The sequence below is a fragment of the Echinops telfairi genome, unplaced genomic scaffold (assembly GCF_000313985.2).
Source record: "Echinops telfairi isolate 266 unplaced genomic scaffold, ASM31398v2 ScPeMD7_7400;HRSCAF=8409, whole genome shotgun sequence".
NCBI lineage: Eukaryota > Metazoa > Chordata > Mammalia > Afrosoricida > Tenrecidae > Echinops > Echinops telfairi.
Window position 1 is genome coordinate 48,463,831 of NW_022111300.1, and position 24,583 is coordinate 48,488,413.

At 42.5% G+C, this 24,583-nt stretch overlaps 1 protein-coding gene across 1 annotated transcript in view; it reads left to right on the plus strand.

Moving 5' to 3' along the window:
* The window catches only part of PHLPP1 (PH domain and leucine rich repeat protein phosphatase 1), a 214,973-nt gene that overhangs the window by 92,155 nt on the left and 98,235 nt on the right, over positions 1 to 24,583 (plus strand). Inside the window, exon 4 of the mRNA XM_013004763.2 lies at positions 16,996 to 17,192. Coding sequence (XP_012860217.1) covers positions 16,996 to 17,192 — 197 coding nt within the window. The remainder of the gene's footprint in view (positions 1 to 16,995; positions 17,193 to 24,583) is intronic.

Consider the following 24,583-nt stretch of genomic DNA (forward strand, 5'->3'; position numbering starts at 1 on the left):
AAAAAAAAAATCATAGTATTGTGAATGAGGGTGAGTTCAGAGTGGGGAAATTGGACATCTGCTTGGAGAAAGGCTGTGGGGAGGAGACAAGCCAGTCAGGGTTCAGTATAGCAATGATGAAATATATAATTTTCCTCCAGTTCTTGAATGCTCCTCCCCCTTTTCCCCCTATCATGATTCCAGTTCTGCCTTACAAATCCAGCTGGACCAGAGGATGCACACTGACACAGATAGGAACTGGAAATACAGGGAATCCAGGGTGGATGATCGCTTCAGGACCAGTGGTGACAGTGGCAATACCGGGAGGGTGGAGGGAAGATGAGGGAAAAAGGGGAAACAGATTAAAAGATCTGTTTCCCTGGGGGACGGACAGCAGAGAATTGGGTGAGGGGAGACGCCGGATGGTGTAAGATAATGCAGAATAATAATAATTTATAAATTATCAAGGGTTCATGGGGGAGGGAGGGCAAAAATGAGGAGGTGATACTAAGGGCTGAAGTAGAAAGCAAATGTTTTGAGAATGATGATGGCAACATATGTATAAATGTGCTGACACCATTGATGTATGTATGGATTGTGATAAGAGTTGTATGAGCCCCTAATAAAATGATTTAAAACAAACAAACATGTGCCCATAGATGTGGTATGTGTCTTGTATGGTCTGCTAATGATCAGTATACATCTTTATGGTCTATTTCAAAGAGTTACATTGTCAAAGGATTTACATTAGGACAGTTTACAGTCTTGCTTTGACAACTGCAGCAAAGAGCATATGCATAAGCGGGTTGTTCCGCTCTGCAGTCTTTAAGCTTGCTTGTTTCCTGGGGCTGGTTCTCATTCTCTTCTCTAGACACTGGTTGAACTGTTAGAGTGGTCTATGTGTCACTTGGTGATCATGTCAGCCCTGATCATAGCCAGAAAGTGCCCCCCCACCCTTATCTCCTCTCTGTCCACAGATCCAATGATGAGAAAGTGGATGTTCCTGGACCTCTTTGTGTGCCCACTCATACCTGTCTGGCCGTTCTCATTTAAAAAAAAAAAAAAAAAGTGAAACAATACAGAACTAAGAAACTTGGCAATTTGTAGTTTTGCAATTAGATCGGAGTACACACTCTTCCGAAGCCAAAATGTTTTTATAGACTTAATAAGGAGCAGATCAGACGTCCGTGAATTTCCTGTCCTCCCTTTTGTATGGAATGCACTGCTGAGTGGAGCCCCCGACCCGGGAGGATGTCCAGGAAAGCAGCCTTGATCTTGATCTTGGAGTTTGCCCCCCAAGGAGAAAAAGAAGGCCCAGAGGTGTGGTAAATGAGCTGTTGCAGAAGTGAACAAGGAGCTAGGTCATAAATATCATATTGATTTCATAAATGTTGCCTGGTTTATGTCAGTGAGCATTCATTTATTAATGAGGACTTTGATTTATTAACGGATGGGGAGGCTGGAGAGTGCTGGCTGGGGACACTCCAGAGGTGCTTAGCAAGACCACTGGGTGCCTTGGAGCCCCCCATTTCAGAAAGGCCCTTATATTCCCTGTGACCTGTCACCTGGGATGGATGTGCCCAGAGAGAATCGCCAAGCAAGCAGGGGCCCCCAGCTCCTTCGGTAGAATCCATCCTTAAATCAGGCGGTGGCAGCAGAAGGAATGTGATTTGTTTAAGCCTCTTGGCCAACCTGTAGCCCGGCCTGCACCAGGTGGAATGACAATCACATGCTTTCCCAGCCACAAGCACCGGCTGCTTTCCATGTTGTCCTCAAGTCATTGCACTGCTCTCCATTTATCTGTCTGTCTCTTTAAAAAAACACGTATTCACTGTCGTAAGTGTTCTGCAATCCAGAAAGGACAACATTCCTTGACCTTACTTACCTCACCTCTAATTTATGCACATTTTATATTTTTGGCCCTGCTGCACATGAACAGTGTGTGCTTGCACCCAGAGACAAAGGAAAGAGGGGGAGGGTAAGCAGAGGATGTGAGTTTTCCCTTCTCCCAGCTTGCAAAGGGCAGAGTGGTCCAGAACAATGAAAGGCGAGAGAAGGAGAACTTTCTGAACTGTGGGCAACAGTGGAATCAGCCAAGAATGCAAAAAGAGGGGGAAGACTCAGGTCCTGGACCTCAGAGGAGGATATGAGGGAGGCAGAGAGCAAAATGTGGAGCCTGAGCAAGTGGGGATGATTGAAATTGTTGTAGACACTGCAGTCGTTGGTTTTGTTGATCTAGAACACCATATAAGGAACTCTGGTGGTATAGTGTGTAGTATTAAATAAAATAATAAATTGACGCTGATGGAGGGTGAGGGAACCAGCCCCCACCCGCTGATACTCCTACGAGTTCAGTAATACTACTTCTGGGTTCAGTAATGCACAATTGTACGGTTGAGATATATAAGTATTACATTAAAGTAATCGAGAGCATGAGAGATAATACAATAATACAGTCAGGCATGATACATAGCAACATTGCTCACCTCAGCCCAGCTTGGTGGTCCACGTGGAGAGAGGGGGAAGGGAAGGAGGGGAAGGGAACAAGGGAGAGGGGAGTGACCAGGGAGTGAGCAGCAAGGAGCTCAGAGTCAGAGTCGGAGAGTCAGAGAGAGAAGTTCTGCTGACTCACACCTATATACCTTTTGGGGGCAAGCCAGCCCACTAATTACAGGTAGAGACATACATCACAGGGAGGGGTTGCACTATAGGCTACACAGCAATGAGAGGGTGGTCTCTAGGTCTCCATGGGAACCATTATCAGTAGGGTGTGAACTCCGCCCTCGGGAACCAAACTAATGGCCCCAGGTTCCAGAGAGAGGTAGTCTATTGTCTCCAGCAGCAGGGAGTAGGCCCAGCCCTGCTGTGGGATGAGACAGCAGTCTGGCAGCAAGTGTCTGACTTCTCCCCACAATAGTGGGTACATGTTAGACGTCTAATCACAGGGTTGGCAGTACAAACCTCCAAGCTACTCAGAGGGAAAAAAGATGAGGCTTTCTGCTCCCTTGAAGATTTACAGCTTCAGGAACTCAGATGCAATCCTGTGATGTTCTATAGGCTATCTCTATATGAGTTGGAGTTGACGTTGTAGCAGTGAGCTTTTAAATTTTTATTTATTTACTTTTGTTTAAGGCCACCATATGGCTATCAGATTTAGAATTAAAACACGAATTGTAAAAATGCAGCTGGATTAAGATAATTTTATTTTGAATCTCCTAATTAGGGCTAAGTATTTAGTAGGAGTTAAGGAACCTTGGTGGTGCTAGGGTTTAGGTGTTGGCTGACGACAAAGTTGGTAGTTCAAACCCACCAGCTGCCCCAAGGGAGAAAGAGGAGGCTGTCTGCTCCTGGAAAGATTATAACCTCAGAAATCCTGTATTGGGTCACTTTGAGTTGGAATTGACTCAGTGGCAGTGGGTTTGGTTGTTTTTTTGGGGTTTTTTTTGGTATTTTGGATTTGGGTAATACAAGTGGTTAAACACATTTCCCTTCTACCCAGAAGTTTGACAGTTCGAGTCTACCCAGAGGCCCCTCAGAAGAGAGGCCTGGTGATCTACTTCCCCAAACTCAGCTATTAACCCCCCCTGGAGCACAGTTCTGGTTTGACACATAAGGGGTCACAAGGAGTCACAGTTGACTTGATAACAACCAGCTTTCTTTAGTGTGTTCACGCATTTAACTAGCAGAGCTTGTCAGAGCAGTGGTTCCCGAAGTGGGCACTACCGTCCCCTCAGGAGGGTACTGGAACTTACCCAGGGGTTCAAACATTTTTAATTACAGAAAAGCACTGAGTAATTTTTTTTCCTTTTCTTTTAAAAAGGCCAAAAATATTTGGGTACCTATATGCCAGACAGTTCCAGAGAGGTTGTTTTAATTACTCTTTCTATTAGCAGTATTTGAGAGTTTATCTTGCTCCACATCCCAGCTGGCACTTGGCTATACTATCAATCATAAATCTAACCATTCTTATTGGTGTATAGTATGAGGATATGCTTTTAATTTGTCTTTCCCTGGTTGGCATTGACTCGGTGGCAGTGACTTTAGAGTTTTGGTTTTCTCTAAACTAAGGTTCGACTAAGGTTGAACACTTTTTATATGTTTATTGACTCTGTTGGATGTATGTGTAAAATACCTATTTGGTTCTTTAGCTCTTTTTTAAAAAATAGCATTGTCTTTTTTTTTAAGATTTGTAGGATTTTCTTGATATAGTCTGGATATGAGCCATTTGTTAATTTTATATGTTGCAGGTAATTTTCCATTCTGTGGCTTGCTTTTTTCACCCTTCATGGTGCAATGTTGAGGGCAGATGTTCTTAATTTTAATATACTCTCGCATACATATCATTCCCTTATGATTTCACCCTGTTGTGCTCGATTTAAGGAATCTTGGCTTACCTCAAGTTTCTGGAGGTGTTCTATGCTAATGCCCCAGGTATGGTGTGAGATGGCCATCAAGACTGATTTCTACCTCCCACCCATAAGGGGATAGTCAGCGCTGCCTTTATATATATATATATATATATATATAATTTCAGACTATAGGAAATAAAGGATTTCAAGTTTTTCACTTCTGTATACTCCGTAAGTGATTTAGATGCCATAAAATGTTTTAACTCTTTTCATAGAAATGATGGTGGTTCTGTTTCTGTTAGAGCACCCTAAGTCATAAACAAACTGGTTTTCCTTCTGCCCCTCAACCGCTCTCATCTGTCTTTCAGAAAACAAAACAAAGAACTTCATATTCAAGGGTTTTGTGTAATGTTTTTACTCAAGTCTTGCCTTTTTGTGAAGCTTACCAAGGAGCTCAAACTCAGAGAGGCACTGAGTAATTTTTTTTTTGAAATGGGGATGTAGGCCAGAAACATTTGGGTACCTGTATGCCAGGCAGTTCCAAAGAGGTGCTCCAAGAAGACCCCCTGTCATTGGGTGTGTTTGTGCAGAGAAGCGTAGAGGATTATTGATAAGGTTAGCTGTCATCGATCAGGAAGACCAGTAAGATGCTTTTAGCCTGCTTTCTTCTTACAGACTAATTTCTTGTAGTAATCTTCAAAAGGGCCTGATTGGCAGATTTAGAAAGAATGAGGAGCCTTCATGGATACTTTTTCCCGGCATTCCTTTTTCTCTCCTCCTTTCCCCATGTCTCTTCAGAAGTGTAGCAGTGGAGCCGATGAATGAGGCTTAAACTTACAGAGAAGCTTGTTATTTGGGTAACTGATTCTATATTTCTGGTTGTGTTGGTGCTATATTTTAGAAGACTCTTCTTCTGAACGATACACAATACTTCTTTTCAAGGCAATACAAAATACTTCTTTCCAAGGCAAGCCATTTTGGAGGAAAATACACAGATAAGAATTGTCTAATGTGTTGTGTGTATGCAGCTTCGTCTGGAGCAGAGCTATCTAAGTGTTGTTTACAGTGTCGAAATGATATCTTTGAGGATTAGCTTGACATCAGTCTTGAAATCCTTAATTTCCTATTTATCCAAACAACTTTGCCCTCACATCTTAATATGAGCTTATAGTCTTCAACTCCGAGGCTCTTAAGTATGGCTTTACTTTCCCTATAAATTTGTTTGGGATTATGTGAGCTGAAGTGTCTGTAGTAGATAAGGTAAAGAGAGTCCCAAGCTATTTGAGGAAATCCAAGAAATAAAACCTTAAGGCTAATGCTCAGTTCATCAGGAATTAGTCAGTGTGTTATTTACCCCCGTGTTGTCAGCTTTTAATTTTAAATTCTTTTTATGAATAAAGTTGCCCTCACTGTCCTTCATAATAAAATCTTCTAGTTGTGTGTAAGATTAATGTATGAATTACGTTTATTTTTTTCAGATTAATAATCTATGATCATTGAAGTATAAAATACAAGATATTTCTCTTATGATACAAAATAATTTTTAAATCTCTTTTATTCTGTGGTTACTGATAAAAAAATGAGAGGAGAGTGAAGGAGAATCGTACATATCATGATCAGTTGCCTAGCAAATTACATTTTTTGTTCTTTGTGTTTACTTTAAACCATATCGTCTGTCACTGAATCCATTCTGACTCATAGCATCTCTATCGAAGCTTTCCAAGGCTGAAACTCTTTACAGGAGCCGAAAGCCCATTCCACCCCCCAAGTATTTGCAGTCTAATCTCAGGAAACCCCTTGCCCTACAGTGGATTTCATCCCGTAGGACCGGGTATAGAGAGACCTGCCCCAGAAGGTCTCCAGGGCTGTCATCTTTATGGGAGCAGGCTTGCCACGTCAGTGTCCTGAAGAACAGCTGGTGGATTCCAAACTGCTGACCCTTCAGTTAACAGCCCAGTGCTTAACCAGTGTGCCATCAGGGCTCAGTCCCGGGAACTCATTAGCAGGATACATTTATAGAGATGACCCTACACACATGTAAGTAACTCAACAAATACATTGTCAGTCCTCCTGTATTGTAACTACTAGTAAAAACATTCCTCAGCATGTTTTACAACTGATTGCAGTTTGAGGTTAATACATGAGTGTGTCTAATGGATGGGCTTAGGGTTTTACTGGTACTTGATGAATCGATTGTTGGTGCCTGTGTTCACTTTCCAGTTCACCATCAAGTTGGTTTGTTTCCTTAGGGGATGCATGCTAGCCTTGTATTTGGAGTTGTGAGTAGGTGACGTTGTCGAGACAATATGTATGACTGTGATAGTCTGCAGGATTAATCGTCATGGATTTTTATGCCCCCTTTGAGTGCTGAGAGTATCTCTTGAAGACAGTTAAATAAACAGTAGGTTTTGTTTCATGTAGAGAGAACTGAAGTGTTAACACTGCCTGGCCTACAGATGCACTGAGTTCTGCATGGGTGCCCAGCCTTTCACCCTGATGCGGATACCGGGTGGGTGCCTCAGGTGCCTTTGGTAGTTTGCATTTCTGGCTGCAGTGCTTAGAGAGATGTTTGTTACCTTTGTCTTCTGGGATGTTTGCCTTCAGCTTTAAAAAGCAATTATGCCATCTTGCACGAGCAATCTTTAGAACTCTGCTGAGGAGACTCGAAGACAGTTTCATTGTAAAGACACCTCCTTGCCTCATGTTGAAAATACACAGTGACAATCCTGAACAAAGGTGATACCATAAATATATCATTGTTGCATTAAAAAGAATTGCCACCAAACCAAGGACAGTTGACTTGTTTATATCAGAGATCAGCACCTTAAGAGTCCTCAGGCAATCTCAGTGACTACCTTCTAAGCCACCCTCTCTGCTCCTGAGGAACTGGCTGCCCTGACCACACCCTGTGTGTCCTGTGACAGACAGCGGGCCTGCAGTCCATTCCCTGAGCATCCGAGCAAGAGGGGAAGTGGGGCACCCTCCTTGGGATGGGTATTCCCAGTCTGAGGCGTGCACTAGATGTGGTGGCAGTTTAGTTCCCATCCAATTAGGGTGGGATTTTCACCCGAATACCACCATATTAGGAAAATGTTAACGACTGCAGCAAATGGGCACAAGAATCTGTATTTTCATAGAATATAAGTGTTTCCTGCTGTGAGCCTGCCTGTTGCTGATGACTGTGCCTCCTGGTCTCTTGGCAGAAGTCTCCTCTGTATCCTCTTCCTTAAACTAGCTGGCTGGGGGTGGGGGTGGGGGTGGGGTGGGAAAGGGGCGGCTATTTTATAGCAAGAGATGGAATTAGTGCCTGTATTTCTGTCCACATCTTGTTGCCTTCCAGGTGAATCCCAGGAGGGAGAAATGTAGCTATCGGGGTGCGTTCAGAAGATGAAATGGGATCTGTAGACACCTAGCCTGCCTCTACCAAACTGTGTAATCAGTTTTTAGGCACCCGACGTAAAAATAATGTGGACGTACAGTTGGTTGCAGTGGTTGTCTTTGACCCGTTATTTATAAGTAGTGACTTCACGTGTCCTCTGCAGCCACAACCACTGGTCTTAGCGCGGTTGTCCGCTGACCCTAAGGCAGTGGTTCTCAACCTTCCTAATGCCGTGACTCTTTACTACAGTTCCTCATGTTGTTCTGACCCCTCCCAACCATAAAATTATTTTCATTGCTACTTCATCACTGTTATTTTGCTACTGTTATGAATCAAACGACCCTTGTGAAAGGGTTGTTTGACCCCCAAAGGGGTGGAGACCCACAGGTTGAGAACCGCTGCCCTAAGGGAAGATGAAGTGGGTTCTCAGATGAATGATGCAGGTCCTCCCCTCTGGTGCAGCAGGATCTTTGACAGTTTGCTCAGCACTGTGAGGAGAAAAAGTAGGAGTGAAAGCCTGCGATACTCTTTCTGATCAGGGGTGAATTGAGAGCATCTGGCCCAGTGGTGTGTAGTGGGTTACACATTGGGCTGTTAACCTTGAACCTGCCACTGGTTCAGCCGTTTGAAGCCACCAGCTGCTTCAAGGGAGAGAGATGAAGCTTTCTGATCCTGTAAATCAGGGGTCCTCAAAGTTTTTGAACAGGGGGCCAGTTCTCTGTCCCTCAGACCCGTTGGAGGGCCGGACTATAGTTTTAAAAAACAAACAAACTATGAACAAATTCCTATGCATGCTGCACATATCTTATTTTGAAGTGAAAAAACAAATGGGGCAAAAACCCCCAGTGGGCCACAGTTTGAGGATGCCTGCTGTAAATAGTTAGCATTTCAGAAACTCACAAGGGGCAGCTCAACTCTGTCCCTGATGTATCCATGAGTTGGAATTGACTTGATGGGAGTGCATTTGGTAACGTTAAAGAGGAAGCAGAAGTCGCTGAAACAGCAACAGAACACCACCATATTCTTTGTCCTAGCAATTCTTAGACTACGAAATTGGAAAGAGTCACCCAACAATAACGAAGTGGGTACATAAATGACAGCAGCCCTGTGTTGACACGATCTTCAAGGACATGAAGGACAGACGAGCTCTCATCTCCAGGCTGTTTTAATGACAATTAAAATAGGGCTTACAAACTGCAGTGGCCTGCAAGAATTTAGAGACTAGAGACAGGCGCAGGATATGATATTTGTCAGAGAAGCGGTTGACAGCAGTTTAGGAGATAGAAATAAACTCAGCATGCTGTGTAAACTGTCAGTAAGAAGCCAGATTTACCGGGCAGTTGGCTGTACATATTTTGATCTGACACATAAATTGACCCTTCCCAAATCTATTTAGCAGCTGGCTGTCATTTTCATTAGCTAAAATGTAACTAGTTTTAAATCTGTTTTAAAGCTGCTGCCAGCACCCCTTCACAGCTGCAGCCGGCCCCTTTTAGCTCAGAGACTCAACTTCCCAGATGCCTACTCGGATTCAGGTCTCTGTGGGCTTTACTGTGGAGTTCTTTAAGTCCTGGCCTGGGCTCTTGAAAGGACCGTCAGCAAGTGACATGACTCAGTCTTTTTGTGGTGGAGGGGCCAAGGAAGATTTAAAGGCTTCTTTCTATACAACGAGGAAGGAACCCTGTGGAGCCATGATCAGACACTCGGCTGCTAACCCCTAGGAGAGAAGACACTGCTTCATAAAGGTTCCCACATAGGAGACCGAATGGGGACCTTCTGCCGTGTCATAGGGTCTGTGTGAGTCGGGATCACCTTGAGAACACCCCCTCCCTCCCATTGAAATGACCCTCAGGTTTCCCTCAGCCTGAGGGAGCTCTAGGGGGAGATGAAGAAATAAGAGCTGATGGTTTCATTCCTAGCCATTGTCAGCTCCAATTCCAAACACCAAACCCACTGCCATCTAGTTGAGTCCAGTTTAAAGTGATCCTGTATAGCATAGGTTCCCAGAAAATTATCACTCTGCCCCAGGCAATTAAACATTTTTGTACTGTGCTCACAATCCAGGATAAAATGTGGGTAACTGCTTTTGCAGCTCCTTTAGATCCTTCCAGCACCCACAGTGGGCAGTATCACCCCTGTGGGGAACACTGCTCTAAAAGCTCTCCAAAGTTATGTCTTGAGGGTACAGACAGCCTCTTCTTTCTCCTGCAGAGTAGCTAATGTATTTGAATTGCCAACCTTGAGGGCAGAGGTAATTCTTCCATTCACTTTTATATAACTCAAACTCACTGCCATTGAATTCACTCCTACTCTTAGCAACATTATATGACAGAGTAGAAGTTTTCCTGTGGGTTTCTGAGGCTGTAACTTTATGGGAGTAGCAAGTCCTTCATCCTTCTCCCATGGAATGGCTGGCGGTTTTGAACTTGCAATTAGCAGCCCAACACATCACCAACCCACTATGCCACCAGGGCTCTAGTCACTCTTACATAGTGATCCACATTTCTTAGCTTTTGGTTGCTATTTCATCGTGAATACGTCCATTCTCTAATATTTTGGAGACACTAAGGATTGCTTAATGTACAATGCTTATTCTTGTGTATGGTTATAGTGAAACAAAAATTGGCCAAAACCCATTGCCACTGAGTCAGTTCTAATAGTGACTCTATGGAACAGAGGAGGACTGCCCTGTGGTTTCCAAGGCTGTCATCTTTGAAGAAGCACATCGCCACATCTTTCTCTTGCAGAGCAGTTGCTGGACTGAACCTTTCCCTTACCAGCTGAGCACTTTCACCACTGTGCCACTAAGGCTCAGGAAACATAGATTATTAAAGCTTTACTATACAATTATTCAAGAAACTCTGGTGGCCTTATCTGGGTAAGCATTGGGCTGCAAACCCAAAGGTCAGTGGTTCAAACCCAAACCACAGAACCAAGGTCTGTGGTTCAAACCCACTAGCTACTCTACAGGAGAAAGATGAGGCTGCCTGCTCCTGTAAAGATTCATAGTCTCGGAAACCCTATACAGTATAGTGTTGTCACCAGTCAGAATGTTCTCCTTGGCAGATAGTTATAATTATTTTTTAATCACGAGTATTGTGATAACTAAAATTAAGTGAAACCAACAAAATAAAAGTTAAAGTAGTTATTGCCCCCAAGCTTAGTGGTTTAAAACAGCAAACATTGCTTATCTTACAGTTTCTGGGGGGTAGGCACCCAGCTGGGTGGTTCTGGCTTAGCCTCTGGATGGGTTTGCAGTCGCAATGCCAGGAGGGGCTGCCCTGAAGTTGAGGGACGGTTGGAGGTGGGGGTTGGGGGTGGGGGTGGACTACTTCCAGTATAGTTGCTGCCAAGAGGTCTTAAACCCTTGCTGGCAGATGGTAGGAAGTCTCAGTTCTCATCTCCTCGGGGTTGTCTGAGTATCCTGACTTTGGGGAGCTGGCTTCCCCTACGCAAGTGATCCCGAGAAAAAGCAAGGAAGCAACCCTATGCTTTTGCTGTCTAGTTTCAGAAGACATGTGTCACTTCTGCCGCATCATTTAGAGGCAGGTCATGAAATAAAGTTCTTGCACAAGGACAGTAGGATTAGACTCTGCCCTTGCAAGGGAAGAATGTTAAATAATGTGTGGTCATATTTTTGACCACAACCGTAATAAACTCTAGGGAGTACTTGTATCAGACAAGAACATGTAATTGGCAGTAATCAAGGTTACACCTTGTTCTCTGTGGTCTCAATAATCTTCTGGTTAAAGCAGGTGATTTTACTATGATAAAAATGTTCTGAAAAATTACAGTGAAAATGGCAGGACTTTGGGGAAGATTAAGAGTTGGGGGTTGGGGGTGGGGCACAACACTTAACTCCAGAATCTTTATAAGCGGAGGAAAACAACTCACCCATGTAGTAACTGGTACCTCCAGAGACAAGCTGGGCAGCCCAGCAGAGACTTAAGAGTACTGGAAGTTCAGCTGCTGGAATATTAAAAATGTACAACAATGAGAGAATGGAAATGCTGGCTTGCAGTGCCTTTGTGGACCATCCTCTCCTCTCCTTCTGGAAGTCGTGATTCTGCTCTTACTCTCCCATCTGTCACTGTCAGGAGTAAACCAACCTGCCTGGACCAACACAATCAACTTGTCACACTGACCACATTCCCCTACTTACTGCCTCATAGGAGCAATTCGTAGTAATGAAACTCGATGTGGCAGAACAGACTGTAGTTAAAATATTTCCCTTACATAGGCAAATACTTCTCATCACATTTTAAGACTTTATTTGTTAGGTTCTATAGAATCAGTTCTGGCTCACAGCTACCCGGTGAACAACAGAACAGAACACTACCCCACCTTGAGCCGTCGTAAAATTGTTGTCATACTTGAGCCCCTCTAGGCAGCCACTGTGCCAGTCCAGCTTGTCTAGGGCTTTCCTTTTTTACTGCCATTCCACGTTACCAAGCATGATGTCCTTCTCACAACATGTCCAAGTACATGAGACAAAGTCTCGCCATCTTTCCCTCTAAGCAATATTCTGGCTCATTTGCACATGCGGCTTTTAAATCACTGAAAATTTTCTTGCACAGAATTGAGCTAAAGAAGAACTATATGCAAAATACCCATTTATAAACTATCAAGGGCTCATGCGGGAGGGGGGAGCGGGGAGGGAGGGGAAAAATGAGGACCTAATGTCAGGGGTTTAAATGGAGAGAAAATGGTTTGAGAAACGATGTACAAATGCGCTTTACACAATTGATGTGTGTATGGATTGGGATAACAGTTGTATGAGCCCCTAATAAAATGTTAAAAAACAAAAACAACAACAAAAAAAAGAACTATATGCATCTTTTCTGTTCCAACTTACCTACAAATTTGATGTAACCTTTCAAGACCAAATTAATTTCTGCTTTACATTTTTGTTGAAACCATGTGTTTTCAGTAGTAGAAGGCATTTTGAATGAAATGAAAAAGCAAAACTTTTGAAGTAATATAGATTTTGATACATATTGATACAATTGATAATTATTGGGACATATTGTGTCCTGAGGGGTCTCTAGTGCTAACATTGCTGGAACAAGGCCAATTTCTTCAGATGCACACAGTTATACTGGCCCCCATCAGATGGCTGCACAAACTAAAAGTGGGCTAGCAGTTTCCCACTAAGCCTCAGAGGTAGAAAATGTAGATGGGCATGCTACGTCCCAGGGAATATTAAAAAGCATAGGATTAAAGACACATTTGTAACCTGGGGACCGCATGTCTCTGGGAAATTCTCAAAACCTTGGGAATTTAACTATAGACTTCTAAAACAACTGTGTCAAAGAAGATATAAAACAGAAATAAAGTAGTTTGAACTGGTGGAAACTCATAAGACAATATGCCAAATGTGTGAGTTCTAGAAACTGCAGTAAGGAGGGAGAAAAGGTATCCAGATTGGAAAGGAAGAATGCAAACTCTCATTCTTCATAGAGGTAGGCTCCAGCTCCCTGATGTTAAGACTAATTATAATGGTTCAGTAACCAAGATATTGTGGTATTGGTTTACCAGACAGGCAGATCACTGGAATAGCAAAAATAGTTTGGAAGTGGACTCCCGTGCATATAGACGGTCAGTTGAGTTTTGGTCAAGCTGCCAAGGTAGTGCAGCAGTGAAGGGATCACCCTTTCAATAATGGCCCTGAAATAATTTAGAAAGACACACACACACAGCAGCAAAAGCCCAGTATTGAACTTGTACCCTTATTTCTGTTTTTAAAAAATTAGCTCAAAAGTGAATCACAGACTTCATGCAACAGTGTAAGCTGTAACACACCAAGAAGACAGGTGGAGGAAATCAGAGAGATTTCAAACGATCATGTACAATGCTCAGCGTGAAAGAAAAAAAGTTTTGGACTTCACTGACATGGAAGACTTTTGTCTGCCAAAGCACTGTCAGGAAAATGAAAAGTCAAGCCCTAGCCTGGCCCAATGTATTTATGAGCCATATTATCTGCCCAAAGGACTTGTATCCAGAATGTATGAAGAGCTCAAACAATCAAGTTGTCATAAAAGATTTGAATGGTCACTTCAGCAAAAAATTGTGTTAGGTGGCCACTCAGTTCATGAGATGTTCACCACAGTTGGTCATTTGTCATCTTTGTCGTGCGCTGTCAAATTCCAACTCAGCGACTCCTTGTGGTGGAGGAGAATGCCCCCACAGCCTTTTCTAGGGCTCCATCACCTCCCGGCCATCGTCGGTAGTTTAATAGTGAGCACCTTACTTATGACGTGCCCAGTGGGAGAAAAATGTGCATGTGTGTGAATCACTCACATCCATAGTCTATCCCAGCATCACCTGTTGCTGTTGTTTCCCTTTCCTCCTGGATTCAGCAACACCTTACACCTGTAGGGAGCAGACTAACCTTTCTAAAGTGAAATTTATAACTGACCCAGCTTTAAACTAGCCAGAAACGGGTGTTTTTTAGAACATACACGAACGGCACCTTTTCAGAACTGAGAACTTCGAGAGCTATATGGAGGGTTAGTTCTAGCATTCCTTAGTGCTGGAATAAGACGTCTGCCATAAAGAAGGGCACACACTGCTTCCTTCATCTCCAGATGAAGTACCATCTCCCGAGCCCCTGGTTCTCAGCCGAGTGCCTGAGGGTGTGCCTGATCTGGAACACTGGTGGAGAACAGACAAGGGTATTGAAATGTACCCAGAACAAGAGAGGAGGGCTTTGATTTCAGTTTGGATACTTAGGACTTACCAAGAACAGACTGATCTCATCATTTGGCTGCAGGACTATTGAGGCCTCTTGAGAAATCGTGGGGATTTTTCAGACTAAAGAATAAAAAAATCTCTCTCCCTCCCTTCCTGTGTGTGTGTGTGTCAGTGTGTGCGTTGCTGCCTCTTCTTTGTATCTCCTCCGTACATCACAAGCATGGCACGTCCAGAACCATCTCTCATGCAGTGGTGCGACGCTTGTCTTTCAGATTCTGTTCTATGGGGATAGAGTCTTATTTTCTTATTAGAAAAGTTACTTATTTGTTCTATCTCCTTTATTATTCTATATACATCAAATACTTGTAGAAGGAAAAATAAAAGCTTATTCTAGTAAAATTGGTTAGTTTCATTAAATGCTAGATGTTGTTTTCCAATCTGAGTTTATAGCATTTTCTTTTCATATGTTTACTTAATAAAGCCATCCGTAATCTTGAATTTATCTGTTTTTAAATGCAAAACTGTCAAAGATACAGAGGAAAATTAAAACAAGGTAAAAGAGATACATCCCAAACTTAGGGGCCGTAATACATGGCAAAAACACAGTAACAAATATAACTGGAAACACACAAAAATCAGAAGACAAGCTAGATGAATAGGACTTCATTGACGGTAGCCATTTATGTGCCTTAAAAATTTGCACCAACAATGTAAAAATAGAACCGAGACTGGAAAAAATAGTTTTTATCCATCGCATATCAGATGGATAAATAGTTTTTATCCATCGCATATAGTTTTTATCCGCCAGCATCTCATCAACAAAAAGTCCAATAATTAAGAATGGGCAGAGAAGAAAAATCCCTGAGGACCAATACTGTGAGTAGCAATACCAGGAGGGGAATGGGAAGGTGGGGGAAGAAAGGGGGAACCGATCACGATGATATACATATAACCCCCTCCTAGTGGGATGGACAACAGAAAAGTGGGTGAAGGAAGACATCAGTCAGTATAAGGCATTAAAAAAATCATAATTTGTAAATTATCAAGGATTCATGAGGGAGAGAGGGTGGGAGAGGGAGGGGAAAAAAAGAGGTCATACCAAAGGCTCAAATAGAAAAAATGTTTTGAAATTGATGATGGCAACAAATGTACAAAAGTGCTTGACACAGTGGATGTCTGTATGGATTGTTATAAGAGCTGTATGAGCTACCAATAAAATGATTTTTTTTAAAAATGGGCAGAGCTCATGAACATAAACTACCAAAAAAGACACCAGGTGGCTAACAACCATATGAAGAAATGTTCCAGCCCCAGTAGCCATTAGAGAGATGCCAATCAAAACAACAACGAGATATTCATTGCAAAGTTCAACTTCAGTCTTTCCCCCATTTATCAGGATGTTACGCGTTGGTCCAGTTGTGAAGAATTTGTTTTTCTTTACATTCAGTTGTAATCCATAGTGATGACTGAATGTACGTAGGTTTGGTATCTTTCTACAGATGTCTTTACCTATGCTGAGATTATATCTATGAATCTAGTGGAGCTTATAGGGGTAAAGTTAGGAAAAAATTATAGATATAACCAAATACCCTGAGGGAACGAGTCATGCATTTGGAGGACTCAGGACCATGGTGGTAGAGGACATCAAGGTCAGTTGGCACAGCATAGTCCACAACGACAGTGTTCTACACCCTACCTTGATAAGTAGTACTGGGATAGTGAAAGCTTGTGAGGGACCATCCAAGATGCAACTATAGGTCTTTTCTTGTCTAGAATGGAAAAAGAATGATTAAAATCAAAGATGCATGGAACCAGTCCCGTGGACTAATGGACCATGCTAACATCAACCTTCTCAACTGGGAGAACTAGATGGTGCCCAGCTATCACTACCAATTGCTCTGAACAGGATCACCTTAGGCGGTTCTGTATATAATGGGTGAGAAATGTGGAACATGACTCAATTACAAAAAGAGACCATGGATCCTGGTGGAACCCCTGAGATAAAGGCCCTTTCAGGTCTGGACATGACCTCGCCTCTCATCCACTCAATTTTCAGCCAAACAATAGACTATGAGGGGAACAGTAACACCAGGGAAATAACATATTCTTTAGAACTATCAACCATTTGAGCTCAAAGGGTAGGCTTTACTCAAGGACAAAGTTCAGAAGGGTTGGAAAGGAAGAGAAATGGAAACAGGAAACAAGGAATAAGTGGAGCTAGTGCTGTTAGCGTCTAGGGATTGCAACCGTGCAACAAAATGTGTGTGAGTTGTTGAATGGAGAGCTGATTTTTTCTGTAAACCATCATCCAATTCATAATGAACATTAACTGGGAAGAAAAATACAGCAGTCTCTTCCTTGGGTTTGCAGGAGATACCCTGGTCTTTACTCCTTGGGAACCTGCACTTGGGGAGTGGTGAGCAGATTTTACCATGCGTTGCAGTATGGCGTGTCTTGGATTCTCTCAATTATAAGATTAGATGCTGTACCTATATAATTATTCTCTCTTGTCGAAGTAATTCATTTAGTATGCAGACGAGTAGAAGAAAAGCCAGTTTCTTTTAAGACTAAAATGTCTACTTGTGCTTGTTTCAGGTAAACCTCACAGCACTGGCAGCTGGGAGCGGATTCAACTCTCAGGAATGTATAATGTCCGGAAAGGCAAAATGCAATTGCCAGTGAACCGATGGACGAGACGCCAAGTCATCTTGTGTGGGACCTGCCTGATAGTGTCATCTGTGAAAGACAGCATGACGGGAAAGATGCACGTCCTGCCGCTAATTGGTGGAAAAGTAAGTTTGAAGCAATCAGATTGCTGGCTTCTTGACCCATTGAGCCTGAACATGTTGCTTTTCTGGCATGTGAAGGCGCTCACGTGGGCCCGTTTATCTGGTCGTGGGAAGATGGTTACTGAGTCATCCATAAAGTCTTTTCTAGCTCTCGTGCTACACTAGTGAGCAAGTGTGGGAGACAACCACGGCATTGGCTCACATTCTAGTTGACTTTCACTGCTAATTCTAAGCTCTGTGATATGTTCATGGTTTTTTATATCCTGAGCATGTTTATGTGGTGTATTACAACAGTCCCTCTTGAGTTGAGCTTTGAGCTGCTAATCGAAGGGCCAGTGATACGCTTCCACTACCTGCTCCTCAGGAGAGCGATGTAGAAGTTTGCTACCATAGAGATTTACAGCCTCAGCCCACCAGCTGCTCCAGGAGAGAGAGAAGAGGCAGTGTGCTCTTGTCAATTTACAGCCTTGGAAACCCCAGGGAGCAGTTCTATTCCATCCTACCCACAGGTTTTAAGTCAGAAATGCCCCGACAAGAGTGGGTGTCAGTCCCTCCTCCTGGGCACAGTGGTTAGGTTTGTGCAGTTCTGAAGTTTCCGAGCCCTCTTTGCCCGACCTCTGTGTTAGGTGCCAGCCTAGTTGTTTTGAGCTGTTACATGGTGGCAGGGGGAGGTTTTGGGGCCCGAAATGTTCTTCATTTCTGAGGGAACATGATTTAGCCAGCCAGAGAAATTTCTGCCTTTACTAGCTGCTTTTCTTTGGGCATGTTAACTCTTTCACTGCTCTCCTTTATAAAACCATAGTGCTTGGGAAAATGCTGCATGCCTTCCTTTGCCCCCCATGGTGGAAGAGGCAGCTTTATCCTAATTGTATGTCATTACTCCCTGATGAGTACACGGGAAGGCAGAGTTGGGTGAGAAAATGGATTGTTAGAAATTGGGGACATGTTATATAAACATTTTTTGCCCTCTGAATAAGCATATCAAAGTAAGCAGGTGGGGAACATACAGAGAAGAGATGGAAAAAACCAGTTGTTGCTTCTTCGGGGAAACTTTGAAAACTGATGACTCTGATGTGCCGATTCAAGGGATTAGGAGTGAACAAGGTCCGGCCGGATGTGTGTGCGGTAATAAATGGTTTTATTGCTCACCTGCTGTGCAGCGGGACCATCCTTCATTTCGAGTTTAAACTCGTCTTTCCCTGTAAGTAAATAGCCCGGGCCAACTTTCCTTCTCTGTGATTGGACATTCTTGTCTCGAGAAGCTGTAAGCTTCAGAAAAGCTGCCAGTTACTTGCGGGCCTGTTTTATGAAGTCATCCCCGTTGAGACCATTGTTCCTCACCTTTTCTCTGATTAGGAGAGACTCTATGACTGATACTTTCTGTTGAGAGCCTGCCTTTCAGATGGATTACTAAGAAATTAGTCATCATCGTTAATACTAAACATGTTAATCACTAAAAATGCATGTTAATCACTAAAAATGCATGTTTAACATAGCATGACCTGACAAGCTCGCAATCCCTCTCTCTTCTTTCTATGAAGTTAGGCATTTGTATAGGCAAATTAAATGTAACTCTTAATAAGCATTGGGTTGCTAACCTCAAGGTCAGCGGTTTGAATCCACCAGCCACACTGTGAGAGAAAGATGAGGCTGCCTGCTGCTGTAAAGATTTCCAGTTTTGGAAACAGCAACCTGTTCTACTCTATTGTGTAAGGTCATTTCTGAGTCAAAATTGACTTGAGATAACTAGTGGGTTTATTTTGTGGGATACCTATTCCCAAAAGAGCCCTAGCTTTGCAGTGGTTTAGAGTTTAGCTGCTAATCTCAAGGTCAGTGGTTTAAACCCACCAATCACTCTGTAGGAGAAAGGTGTGGCCATCTGCTTTCCTAAAGATTTCAACATTGGAAACCTATGGAGCAGTTTTACTCCGACAGGGTTACGATGAGTCAGAATTGACCCGGCAGCTGTGGGTTTGGTTTGGTATTTTTGTTTGTTTGTTTAATAATAAAATAGCCTCTGTGGGGAAGGCAGTGTTCGTGGCATCTGGAAATACCAAGAAAGGTACCACCCCCATGCTATTCCTGTCCTTGACCAGCTCATTATGTAGTATCAAGCGATGGAGGATGGATACAGTAACATCTGTTTCAAGAGAGGTTCAGAAAGGCACTGTGGGAAATTATGTTTAGTAGAGGGGATCAGAAACTTTGTAACGGAGGAGGTGTCAATTATGTAGAGCTTGACTGGTGAGTCATCTTTTGATACATGAAGGAGATGGTCAGAAAGATTATTATGCACAGAGACACAGGCAGGAAAGCCTGGGGAATGTTCAGATAAGGTCAGGAGATCGAGTTTAATTAACATTTTTATTGAGAGCTTAGAGACTTGTCCTGATTCCCAGGCCCTAGGTGCCCAAGCCTGCAATCAGATGGGCTGTCTAGCACTGAGTGGATTGAAAGTTAATAACTTCCTCTTTTCACAAGCAAACCCTGTAAAACCTGTTTGGGCTGTGCCTTTGAAATAATTGAGTCCATTGAAAACTTCACTCTCTTAAAACCTGTTGTCTTGAGTTCCACAAAAATAATTCACTCTAATCTAAGCTTTCGCAAATGTCTACAACCGTTGAATATGGCAACCCTAGTGTGTCAGGCTAGCACTGGATCTCCCTTGACTGGATTTTGGGGCCCGTTGATCTACATAACAAGCCTTTCTTCTTGGGTTCCTTGGTGGGATTAACAGTTGAGCACTTTACCATCTGTCTCACCCAGAGAGTAGAATGGGAAGTTTGTCTTTCGGTGTGAGATTAATTTGTTAGGTGTGAGATAGGCCATAGCCTGACTCTAATCACTAAGTAATCAAATGTGACATATGGCTTTGGCATAGTTATTAGTCAATATTTTCAAATGCAAAATTCCAAAATCAAATTTTAATAAGACTCTTAAATTGCATTGCTGAAAATTTTTTTACTAGATAAGTTTTTGTTTATTTGTAATTACTGTGCTGTATTAAATTTCTCCTTTAGGATATAACATGCAAATGTCTAGACAGTAAATTAACTTATTTTAAGTAGTACTTTATTTAAGATTTGCTAAATTATAAAGCCTCATAAAGTTGGACTGCTGTCATCTTCTCCAGCTGAGTAGCTCTCCCTGCATCAGTACTGATGTTCCTACTTGTGCTTTCTTTACATCTGTGCCGCTGTCTCTCTAACTCGAATCTAGAGGTAGTCCTGCCCTTGAATGAATGCTTATCATATTCTTCCGTCTTTGAAGAAAATTTAGTACATAACTATAACTTGCTTATTTTTGATCTGTATACAAAATATTTTCTGGGATGAAATGTTTCCAGTCAATATCATGCTCCATAATAAGGTTCCATGTTGTTATATACATGTAAACATTCCATGCTTTCTTCACCAATTTTCTTGTTGATGGATGTGAATTGTTTTCAGTTTGTATTATTATGAATAGTGCTGCTGTACGTATTCCTGGGTGTATACATTTCCTGGTGAACAAGTAGCTTTCCCAGGACAGTAGTTCTTTGCTAGGGCTGCTGTGCCTCAGGAGGCACTCGGTAATTTGTGGGAGCATTCTCATTGTGCCATGATGGAATTGTGTGTCATTCATCCTGGGCCAGGTTATGCTGTATTTGTGTGAAGTCATTGCACCCCATCTCAATGACTTCACACACCATGTATTCCTTGCTTACACTATCTGTCCTTGTGGTTGGTGGGGGTGGGGACTTCCTTTCATAGAAGCCCCAGCCTGATGGAGGCGCTGGTTTCCTGTATTTTTAACATTTGTAAAACATGCTGTTTCTTGGCTTCAGCTAGGGAAGAGGCAGGAGGGTCTCACTCTGGGTGAAGAAGTACAGGTGATTTTGAATCTTGGTCTTATGTCCAGCCACCTTGCTAAATTTTCATGTTTATTAGTCCATCTCTAAAGAACTGAGAGGTCTTGGGATTTTAACCATGCCAGTACTGTGCTTTTCACATTATTAATGGAAGAAAACATGGGTTTCCTTTAAAGTTCTTTTGAGATTGGGAAACAAAGACGTCAAAAGGAGCCAAATCAGAACTGGAAGGTGGTTGGTTGCTTAATGATTTCCCATTGAAACACACAAAATCGCCCTTGTTTGATGAGAGGAATGAACAGGAGCATTGTCATGGTGGAGAAGGAAGCTTTCTCAGGCGTTTTTCTGCTCAAGCTTTGGCTAACTTTCTCAAAACACTCTCCTATTAAGCCACTGTTATTGTTCTGCGGCCCTCCAGAAAGTCAACAAGCAAAATGCCTTGAACATCCCCCCAAATTGTTGCCATGACCTTGCTCTTGACCAGGCAGTCTTTCCAGAGACTATGTAACGTTTCTCGAGTGGGTAATACCTTGGTTCTTGGCCTTGAATGATGAAAGAATTCACTGCGAAGCCCGTTTTGTAATCCAAATGAGTTTTTATGAAGTACAGGACAAGTTTCAGGTTTTACAGTCTCAAAGGGGCTCACAATTGGGCATGAACAACCTCGTTGAAAAGAGCACCCCCACATGCGGAATGGGGGGTTGGGGTGGGTGGGCAGAGAGCGAGGGGACTAGATGGCAGGGCAAGAGTGCTGTGACCACAGCAGGGACGGGAGAGAGAGTCTCTAGCAGCCCAGAGTGGGCCCTGAAGGGGGAATGCCCAGGCAGCATATGTGTGTGCCCCCACCTTCGGACCTGCCTCTGACCAGGAACAGGGCAGAAGAGAGAATGGCCTTCCCACAACTAGGACATTTCAAGCCTCTGGCTGGGGAGACGTGGTTGATGCTATTAGTTGGCCCCATTGGCTGGGTTAAGCCCACCTGAGCCTGGGCCTAGTTTGGCCCACTCAGGTGTGCCTCCCACCTGGCTTGGAGTAGGAGTTTGAGTAGGAGTTTGGGGTCTTCATAGGCTTCTAATGGTCACCTGATTTCCTTCCAGCCTCCTCTAGGGGGCGTTTGCAGACCTGGGAGGATCAACCCCCTTTCTCTAAATCTAGCTGCCTAACAACTAGACCACATTCATTTCTTGATAGCCATTACTCTGATTTCAAGATTGTACTAGTAAAGTCTTATTTTATTTCCTGTCAAAATTTTTCCAAGAAATGCTTGACCCCACATTAAAAAATTTTACTTTGAAAGTTCTGTTTTGGTTTTTACTTTCTTTGCACCTGACCTGAGTGCACCAGTTTGGCATTCACTGAGCCCAATTTCACCGTAACTTGATGTTTGCTCTTGCTTTAATTTTTGCAGAAAATATGTTGCTCTGGTGGGGACTCTTTTCAAATTAATGTCTTGTCCTCTAGCTTGTACCTCACACTAGATCCTGTTTAGCCATAACAGGTTAATACAGATTTATTTGGGGGCATAGTTTTTCATATCATGCATTTTTAATGAACTTTTTGGAGACTCTTGGTATAATGTTTGTTCTTTTGAGTTTGTTATGTTGCTAATCATAACATAACTTTAAAAAAATTTCCTTATAAAATTGTCTTTTTGTAATGGCCAGAACTCTAGTACAATGTTGAATTATATTTCATCACTAACAGTGGTGTTTGCCTTAGATATTTGATAGTTACCCTTAGTCACCTTAAGGAATTACTTTGTTCCCTAGTTTGCCAAGAGTTTTTGTCATGAGTGATAATGATTATCAAGTGCGTTTTTTGGGGGTAATTTTGGGTATAGTTATATGGTTTCTTTTTTAAAGATCATTTTATTGGGAGCTCTTACAGCTCTTATAACAATCTATACATCACTTGTACCAAGCATATTTGTGCATATGTTACCATCCTTGTTTTCTAAACATTCACTTTCTATTGAGCCCGTAGTATCAGCTCCTCTTTTTTTCTTCCCTCCCCTCCCACAAATTATTAATATTTTCATATCTTAAACTGAGCACTGTCTCCCTTCCTCCATTATTTCTGTTGTTCATCCCCCTGGGGGAGGTGGGAGAAGTGGATATGTGTCATTATGTGTTGATCATTGCGATTAGTTCCCTCTTCCTCCTCTTATCTCCCCACTTCCCTCCTACCCTCCTGGTATCGTTGCTCCCATTCCTGTTCCTGGATTCCGTGTGTTGTGAACTCTTTATCTCTTATATGTCCCTGTGCACATGCTCTGGTCTAGTCTAGGCAGGCCTGGGGTCATGATAGTGGGGGGTGAGGAAGCCTCAAGTTACCAAAGGAATATTGCGTTTCATTGGTACTATACTGTGCCCTGGTTGACTCATCCATTCCTTGTGACCCTTCTGTGAGGGGATGTCCCATGGTCTACAGATGGGTTTTGGGTCTCTGCTCTGACTCCCTTGTTCTCAACAATATGTTTTTTTACTTTAATTTATAAAAATAGAGGTATTGGCCTATGTACATGTATTTATAAAGCAATACACTGAGGTGTAGTGGACGAACTTCAGACCTCTGCTTATGCCCTCCCTCAATGCAAGAGCACTTTGTTCTAACAACCTGGCCTTCTGTGATGCTAACCCTCTCAGCACAATCGCTGAAGACAAAATGGGTGCATAAGCAAATGTGGTGAAGAAAGAATATGGTGCCAGGCTGTCAAAAGATACAGCATCTGGGGGCTTAAAGGCGTGAAGACAAACCTGCGGCCATCTAGCAGGGAAGCAACAAGCCCACAGGGAAGAAGCACACCAGCCTGTGTGATTATGAGGTATTGATGGGACCGGGTAACAGGCATCAGATATGGTTTCTTTTTTTAGTGTGCTAAATGATTTTATTCATTTAAAAGTGTTAAGCTATTCTTAGATTTCCTTAGATGTATTCACCTTGATAATATATACACTTTTTCCTGGACTATTGGAATCTTAATGCAACATTTTGCTTAAGAGAGGTCTTTATAACTGAAGTTGTACTGTAACTTTCCATTTTATTATAATACATTATTATTTATACTGGCTTCGAAAAAGTGAGTATTATACCTGGGCGCCCCCCCCAACCCCCAACAACTTCTTTTTTTCTTTTGCTATTTGGGAATGAGTTTGTAGAGTTTTGTACGATCTGTTCCTTGAAACTTTGTAAAATGCACCTGTAAAACTTTATGGACCTGATTACTAAGAATGTATTTTTTTAAAGCATTCATTTGATTTCTTAAATGGCTGTGTTACTATTAAGGCCTTTTATCCCTTTAATTTAATTTTTATAAACTATCTTTTTTTCTGAGGGCATGCCAAATATCTGCTGTATCTATGGTCATACTCCTTTGTATTGTTAATATTATTCATATCTCTTCTGTCTTTTCCTGGTAGTACTTGCCAGATAGACCAATTTTATTACTTCTGTTCAAAGAACTTTGTTAATGTTCGTTGTTGCCTCTTTTTAATTTTGTTAATTTATACTCCTATCTTTGTCATTACCTTCATTGTACTTTGAG